The 8,827-nt window shown below is 40.1% G+C and overlaps 2 protein-coding genes across 2 annotated transcripts; both read right to left on the reverse strand.

Moving 5' to 3' along the window:
• Positions 1–210: 210 nt before the first annotated feature.
• Positions 211–5,035, reverse strand: SARC_01159 (obg-like ATPase 1). The gene is made up of 9 exons (XM_014305118.1): positions 4,879–5,035; positions 3,529–3,589; positions 2,501–2,968; positions 1,958–2,137; positions 1,413–1,540; positions 1,191–1,231; positions 874–933; positions 625–704; positions 211–387 (listed from the first exon to the last, which is right to left on the reverse strand). The coding sequence occupies exons 1-9, from the start codon at positions 4,977–4,979 to the stop codon at positions 337–339; spliced, it is 1,170 nt and encodes a 389-aa protein (XP_014160593.1). The 5' UTR covers positions 4,980–5,035; the 3' UTR covers positions 211–336.
• A 1,898-nt stretch (positions 5,036–6,933) lies between these two features.
• On the reverse strand, positions 6,934–8,623 carry SARC_01160 (60S ribosomal protein L44). Its single transcript, XM_014305119.1, has 3 exons — positions 8,514–8,623; positions 7,775–7,954; positions 6,934–7,416 (listed from the first exon to the last, which is right to left on the reverse strand). The coding sequence occupies exons 1-3, from the start codon at positions 8,514–8,516 to the stop codon at positions 7,279–7,281; spliced, it is 321 nt and encodes a 106-aa protein (XP_014160594.1). The 5' UTR covers positions 8,517–8,623; the 3' UTR covers positions 6,934–7,278.
• Positions 8,624–8,827: the final 204 nt, after the last annotated feature.

Raw genomic sequence — 8,827 nt, forward strand, 5'->3', positions numbered from 1 at the left:
TGAATTTATATAAATATATATATATACATACATTATAATATATATATATATATATATATATATACAACACACGCACACACACAAACAAACAAACACAAACTAATTCACACACACACACATATATATATACATACATATAAGCACGTATACATATCAGATCTGACGAGTATACTGTACATGTTTGCATAGAATAGAAGTATAATTGTAAAGTCTAGTGTAACCGCAGGAATAGGCGGGGTTGATAGTTTATTTTCTGTACATTAACAAATGCTGACTATCATCCGCGACCATTCCTATACCATTTTTACCTGACTATTAGAGCGAGCCATGTTTGCTCTAGTTGTTGAACTTGAAGAAAATAATGTCGCCATCCGCGACAACGTAGTTCTGTGGAGTAAACCAAGAAAAAGACGGTGATGGTTTTATTATATAAATCAACGACACAGAAGCGGAAAACACGTCCAGTCAGATACATACACGGGCGGGCTGAAAACAGCTTGGACAGAAAAAGTGAATTATAAGCAAGAGACACGACTTAGCCGCTCTTATTGAACTGTCGCTGCTCGCGAATTGAAAATGAGACCATAGCATTCGCGCATGCTAATTCTTAAAAATGTACTATACCTTCCCTTCTTGGCGGTACTTTCCTGCCGCCTTCACAGCATTCTCGGTCTTGTGCTCGTGGAAATCAGTATATTTCATGACTGTAATAATAATTGGGAATCCTAGTTAGTTTGTTTCCACACCTAGACGCCCACATGGAATTAAAAAAGTGAATACATCAAGTGGAATCAGTCGCGAAGCAAGCGAGAAGTCGGGAAATATTAGAGTATATGCTGCAAGCAAATTAGTACCAACGCAAGAAATACTCACCATCTGCCATAATGAAGCCCTTCTCAAAATCAGTGTGAATCTTTCCAGCGGCTCTAGGTGCTGTATGGAGAAGAGGATAGGGGAAGTTTCAATGGCACACACCAATGAAATCTCAAGTGGGAAATGCTATGACGACAAACACAACGACAAACACTTCAGTGCTATTTCATTTGAATCAACGTTTGAGAAAGTGAGTTACAGCAGTCATTGTCACTAAATGAATTTAGATAGCAACTGTTTGATCTATATAAAAAAATCCCGACTATAGTGGAGTGCGCATTGAATAAATGAAACAAATTGTTATGAGCATAAGTTACCTTTGTCGCCCTCCCGGATTGTCCAGGCACGAACCTCATCACTGTGAATGTGGGAGCGGTAGGAAACTGTGTCAAGATCTAGGCCAACTAACTTTACTATCTACTCACTATAAATATAACTGATGAAGTATTCGAGAAATACTAAAAACGACAAGTTTGTACTTCTTGCCTAGTCTGACTAGGCTGCTTTGGTAATACATATCAATCCCACATATGACTTACGGTCCAGCGGTGAAGAAGTACTGTAGACGCAGACTCTTGTAGGCGGCCTTGATAATCTTGGGCAGCGCACTCTGCACTTTATTCTCTTCCAAGTATTTGGCACGATCCTCGGGCTCCATCTCGCGTATCTATGACAGAGCGGGAGCGGATACGAATCAGCAATACTTCACAATAGTATATCTGAGACATGTGAAGCCCATGGAACAGTATACTACAATAATATTAATATTAATAATAAATCATTCTACAAGACACTAGGTTTACCGACGCAAGAGCAAAGCCAATTTCAGCACGCTCTAACGGAATACCTAACATAGGCCACATGTGCTGTACTGAATACTAGCTGTTGGAGTTTCGAGTAGAGTATTGCCATAACTACGGATCATATTTTACCAGATGGCTCCAATTACAAAAGTTGAGTCACTTCTTAAACAATTCTATTATTTCAAGTCATTTGGAGAGATACAATCCCTGATTAAATTTTTAAGTATCACAGGATAATTTTGCACGGCACACTACTGATCTTATACTCGTACGAGACACACCTGCTCCTCAAACTCTCCACTCCAAGGAATCATCATGTCTCCGGGGTTACGAGCGTCAATCCACGTCTTGACCTTCATCATGTATTTATTCTTCTTGCGAATATAATCTTTGCCGCTGAGATTTACTAAGTAGATCGCGGGCTTCGACGACAGAAAAAGGTAGTCGTTCGCGGCTTCGATCTGCAAGTTGTATTTTGAAACATCCAAGTCATTATCAAGTCAAGGACTGATGATCGCACTCCATCACTTGTAAAAGATAAGAAGTGCTGTACTTGGTCAGGTCATAACTCTCAATGCGAGCCAGTCGATACAACACGGATCTTACTTAAAAAAATAAAGTTCTCCTGTTTATGGAAATATGTGTTCGAAGTTTTCGTGCTAGCCGAATAACCGGTAGATAGAAGTTAGTTATGAGAGACGGCGTTGCCCATCCCGTGTGCTTAATCACACGAAACCCGATCGCTTTCCCAGATCTCAAGAAATCGAGAAAAAAATGGAACGCATACAGTATAAGGTCGCACAAATAGATATAAACAAGCTTACCTCCTTAGCAGTCCAAGTACCCGAACGCATGTCCTTCTTCTCCACCTCCAGGTGCTGGTAGAACTTCTCGGCATACTCCAATGCAAGTGCTGCAGCCTTATCCTTACCACTACGCGCGACTCGCTTCCTAAGCTCAGGTAAGGTCTTCATGAGCTTCTCGACATCCTTAATACGCAGCTCCTCGTGGATGGTCTCCAAATCACGCACGGGGTCTACCGTGCCGTCGACGTGGGTCACATCCGCATCGTCGAAGCACCGCACCATGTGGATGATACCATCAACAGCGTTGATGTGCGACAAGAAAGCGTTACCCAAACCCTCACCAGTGGAGGCACCCTTCACTAGTCCAGCAATGTCCCACACCTTCAGGATGGCGGGGATGACTGACTTGGGCGTGTGTGTCTCCACAAGAAAGTCGAATCGCTCGTCAGGAACGGGCACTTGCGACTCATTGGGGTCGATGGTGGCCTATAGTAATAATTAAAACGAACGACCGTGAGATAGAAGCGGTTAAACCGTTCTCGAATATATCGTGAATTCTATATTTAGCAGGATGGTATCTTTGCTTGCAGAGAGAAGGACCCACAAGCACCCATCAATATCACATACGACGACCTTTGATGTGTACCGAATTGCATAACAGTCCAGGTGACTTTAATTCTGACACAGAAATGAAGGATACTTCTGCGACTGATTACATCATTACATAAACGTATACTTCAATCGATGGGCGTAATTGCTACACGCGTTGGTTGAAGTCAGAGATATGAATTTACACTCTGTTCACACACAAGGCATCCAATATGAATCTTAATCGCTTAGAAGTCATTTGAGTCTGCCACAGTCACACATTCTGCAAAACTTAAATCATACTGTACAAAGATCAAATAGTCGGAATAAATTTTGTAATACAATCGACGTAAAGCCTGTGTTACTATATATAGATATAGATATAGATATATAGATATATATATATGTATGTCTAGTTTAAATAACAAACGGCAAAGAAAAGCGATGCATTGACTTACGAAAGGATAGTTGGCAGCCAAGGCCTCCATGTTACACAGCACATTGAAGAAGGTCGATTTCCTGCAAGCGTGGGAGAGACGAGAAGAAACACAAGAGATTAGTAACACCTAAAGTAATTTGTATCTTCACAGTACGGAGAAATGCAGAACACAAACAATGGTCACAATCAAGCAGCAAGGAATAGGGGACGAAGCAGCCAAGGCTTGAGTAGTGGTGAGTTTCAGAAAAGTGCACGTGGACGATTGAACTTGAAACTAGAAAGCACGGGTAGTAGACAAGGAACAAATATACGCAATATGGGTGCGTTTGCTTTGCAGCGCGCATAACAATTAGGGCAAGCACAAAAACGATTGAACAATCAGCCACCTACATGCCTAACAACCAATGGCATAAATATATATATAGGTACATGCCCATACATGCAATTATAAAAGAAAGACTCCATGCTTTCTACACATAAGAACACACACCACACACACACATATATATCAAATGATTTGTATACACACACACATATATATATATATACTTCCGACACAGATAGATATAGATATACACAGATATATATATATATACAAACACACGCAGACACACATTTATATATATACATACATATTCATATATATATATATATATATACTTATATACACACATATGTACATACATACATACTTATATACATACATACATACATACATACATACATATATATATATATATATATATACATACATACATACATACTTATATACACACATAAATATATATATATATATATATATGTATATTATATATATATATATTCAACAATATTTAATGCAGGTTGCTCTCAGGTGGCATACATTTATATACTTACGCACCGCGAATATAGTACTCTATATCATGTTCCGTTGCACGAGTGAATCTATCCAAAAATAATCCAAATCGATGCCGCCTACGATATACGTTCCCTTCGCACAAGAGTACTTTTAAATTTGCACAAGCTAATTGACTCGCAATACACGAGTATATAAACGCAATGATTTGTCCGATCAATTTGTGAGCTAATGCATAAGTAGTGGATATGCAATGAGATGATAAAAAGCTGATATGTCAACGACGGATAGCAACCTGCTTTAAACGGTGTAAGTTCAAACATATACCAATACGCCCACAAACTGCTTCGAGTCTCACAACATACACTTACAACACACTGCGATCCCATTCGAACTCCCTATGTAATGTGTGCAGAAATCGTGTCGAGTTACATACTCGCAAGTTGTATGTGCGTGTACACACTAACAAACAGGAAAGCGGTAGTTACACTTCAAACCCCACTCTTGACAAATACAACTACAAGCAGTACATACCCTACATTGGGCACACCGACAATTCCACAGGATAAACTGGTTCCGAATCGACCAAGCAAAGGCTTGGGCTCCTCTGTAACTTGCTTTTTCTTGGGTGGCATAGTGATTACTGCTATATCTAATTCAAAACTAATAGCTGAGCACTTGGTAAGTTGGTATCACGTTACAAATAGGAGGGGATAGTAAAGGTTGCTGATCTTCGAATTCAATTCATCTCCCCTGATTGTTTTTTGATTTCGAACCCTTCCTCGTGGAGCGAGCCAGAGCAGAGGACAGAATCGGCCCCTCGTGGTTTCTGGGGGGCCCCAAAATAAATTCCGGGCTCAAAACAAGAGCAATAAAAAAATCAATCGGCGAATCGTGCATCATACCACAGCCTTCATACAAACTCTGCAGAAGGATAGGTGGTGGACGTTGAATATCCACCATACCGTACTATGCCTGGTACCATATATTTAATAGTATGGAAATATATATCAAATGAAGGCAACATGAGAGGAACTTAGCCGTATTCGATTAATTCGATGCATAAAGCATACGTCAATCTGTTTTCACAGTTGTCAGTACATTTGTTGGGTCAAATACAATTGACCACTTCCACTGAATTTGAGGATATTCACTGCCTCATTTTGCATTAGTCAAGTATAGTAACTCCTCCATGCTAGGTGATTGTTTCTTTATTGTTGTTTCCAGACTTTCTAATCCCGGCGAAGGTATTTTCACAAATGATGACTACGAAATGACAAGCACATATGTGGATTCAAACGACAAATACTCACGGTTCTATCTTCACTTCTTTAACTTCATGTATAAAATTCATTGAGGCAAAGATGATAAGAGTTCGGCCAAACTAAGTACAGTGTGATCCACATCAGCATGCAGAATCGAATACGGTTCTGTATAGGCTCCACATCAGCACATCACACGCCACTAAAATTCATATACAATTCTCACTAGGCATGGAACGTAGATGGATTAAATAATTGTTCCCATTCAGCAACAACATTTTTAGGATGGAACTCACGATCTCCTGTACGCTCTTATTGCGCGCTGAAAAAATACCTCAGCTCTGCAGCAAGAACTTAACTATACTGTTTTGTTTCCAACAACAGGATCTCGTGTGCGATGGGACCGTTTGTAATGTACCACTCACCCACTTTCCGTCGGCCTCACACGCAACCCTGTCGTATTACTTTCACGGAGACGCTAGTGATACAAGTATCATCTACTTCTCGCGCATTTCAGCTGAGTACGAGATTGCATACATCATCTACCGTCACCATTACAACTGACCAGATACGAAGATATCAAGGACGGCAAACCCATTTCTTTTCGATGCATAGGTTCTGCGCGCATATTTAAGCCAAATGTGTACCCATCCTCATTTACAATATTTAGAGTTTCCAAAATTGATATATTTAAAAAAAACCCCACGCGTACTGAGCCGAATGATGCACAGACCGCATAACCATTTGATTCACTAAAACTAAACGTCCCACGGTATTATCATTAAATGTAAACTAAAACTACCCATCTTCTCGTCATACGACTGTCATTTCCGGCGATCTCCACCATAACAAGCAAGATACTCGCCACAGGCGCAGAATCCAGAAAACAAACTCCATTACAACACGAAGGCACCGACTGAAAGTGCAGACACGCAAGGAATTTAAAGTAAACTCCAGCAACACGTATTTCGGAATCGAACTGCAAGCAATATGAAGAGTGACTGCAAGAAATAAGCCTCCGAATAGACATACAAAATCTGAAGACTGGACGGTGCATGACATTATCTGATAACACATCTATCAGTGCTATGAAATACAATGCCTCGCCCACAAAATAGGGTTCAGTTAAGAACCGGCAGATCACAAACATAGGTCATCTCCCGATACCTTTGAAAATACGTAACGATCACGTGCATTGTAATCTCATGACCTAGAAAAGCAACTACAATAGAGGCTAGTGGTACCTTGTTGCATGCAAAAAGTATATATCACGCCCACACAATTGCAAGAAACAAACACACGCCTTACTAGTAAAATATGATAAGATGCACAATATTGTCGTTTATAGCCCTCAATACGACAGCATCCCGCACCACATACGTTGATTTACAAGGAATTTTTTATGCCACAATTCGAGTGGAAACCCAAATATATAGCCTCTCTTATCCTAGAAACGACAAAATATCACCATTCTAAGATGCATTCTTAGTGACACAAAATGCAACCGTAAACAGATAGGACTAGAGTGACAAATCCGCTTCCCGGATAGTAAATCGAAGTGACAGTACAATTCGAGTTTCTCTAAGCCTTTACACCGTTTATATTTTATCATTTGCATTATTAATTCATCGAAATGCACATACAATAAACGAACTTGTGGTAAATGAAACCTTTAGAAGGCAATGGCCATTCCCTTGCGCTTCTTGTCTCCACCCAGCTCGAAGTGCTTGCATCGCTTAATCACGAGCTGCTTCTTTGCTCTGCAGTGAGTGCATTCCAGACGAAGACAGATCTTCTTGGTGGTCTTAGCCTGTACGTACAAACAAGGTAGGGTATATCCATATACGCGCAATGAGAAATATATATATATATCAAGACTGACATCAGGATAGTATGATAACCGACAACAATCAGGTAGTAGGAATCAACACCAACCATCACGTAAACAATTCTTCTCTATTTCAGTTTTGAGCGATCACTAAAACGATCACCACAGTAATTGTGTAAACAATGCAATATTCTCGCTTATTTTAAAGTAGCACGAATTAAACACATAGAATATGAAGCTAGTATAGTCGCGATACATACGCAGCCATCAAAGTCTAAATCCGCAATCTTACAGATTAATGACAGGCTAAGGATCTAATCAATACTTACGACATACATACCTTCTTTCTGAAAACGGGCTTGGTCTGACCTCCGAAACCGGACTGCTTTCGGTCGTAACGACGCTTACCCTGAGCGTAAAGGGACGCCTTACCGGCCTTGTACTGAGTGACCTTGTGCAGACGGTGGCGTTTGCACTCTTTGCCCTTGCAGAAGGTCTTGCGCGATTTAGGAATGTTCACCTATAAATATAGTGAGAAATATGGTGCCGAGATCGTGTGAATGTGATGGTGACGACATATGTTTAGTCTAAGACCGAGTCAGTCTATTATAAAAGCATATGGAGTTGCGTTCCAAGATGGCATTGTGTTTGGTTAATGCTGTGTGATTTGCTTTCGATCTCCCAATTTCACAATTGGCTGACGGCAACTTATGTGTCTGGTTTGCCGTTTCTGAAATCGCCGAACAGGACTCGATTCACGGAACAATGGCTGAGATGGCTGTCGCACATATAAGAATATGAACGAGAAAGTGATCCACTTTATGAACACATACATATTCGGCGTTCCTAACTTCTAAAAGGAATAAACCTGGTGTATATTGTATTTTCCGTCGAAATGTTGTGCTGGATGCTGTGACATAAGTCTTCAAATGTGCTCCATCGTCAGAGTCTATTTGCTGAGAAATATGTACATGCATTTATGATCCTATGTCTGTTTCATGTTAGATACACTAACTATCATTTGGCTGACGAGGGTATATGCACGCGTGAAGTCGCTATTCCAGCACAAATTATCTTACCATCTTGTCGATGCTAATGGCTGGAAAAGGCTCGTCAGTGTGTTTGCACTTGAAGTTTTGTAATCCTTTACAAACGTGACGACCAAAAAATCGAGTACCTACAGTGGGCCAAAGTCAAAACCACATGTGCATAATTTTTTATTCTAAAATTTTATACAAAATTCTTGGAAGGCCATTCCCATTTCCGTGTACCATATATCTGTAGAAGGTTTTAAAAAGAAATATTGAATCGAGGTTTTTCGCCTACTCGAAAAACCCCCATAGAGTTTTGGCGGGCAAAAGTTCACTCTGTATGTATTTAAAATATATATATT

The sequence above is a fragment of the Sphaeroforma arctica genome (genome assembly GCF_001186125.1).
Source record: "Sphaeroforma arctica JP610 unplaced genomic scaffold supercont1.44, whole genome shotgun sequence".
In the NCBI taxonomy this organism is placed as follows: Eukaryota; class Ichthyosporea; order Ichthyophonida; genus Sphaeroforma; species Sphaeroforma arctica.

Coding starts and splice junctions, on each gene's coding strand:
- SARC_01160 (XM_014305119.1), bottom strand. Junction 7,417..7,774: donor AGCCCGTTTTCAGAAAGAAG/GTATGTATGTCG, acceptor TTGTACGTACAG/GCTAAGACCACCAAGAAGAT.
- SARC_01159 (XM_014305118.1), bottom strand. CDS start 4,979: ATGCCACCCAAGAAAAAGCAAGTTACAGAGGAGCCCAAGCCTTTGCTT. Junction 1,541..1,957: donor GTGGAGAGTTTGAGGAGCAG/GTGTGTCTCGTA, acceptor GCTCTGTCATAG/ATACGCGAGATGGAGCCCGA. Junction 1,232..1,412: donor TACTTCTTCACCGCTGGACC/GTAAGTCATATG, acceptor CCACATTCACAG/TGATGAGGTTCGTGCCTGGA.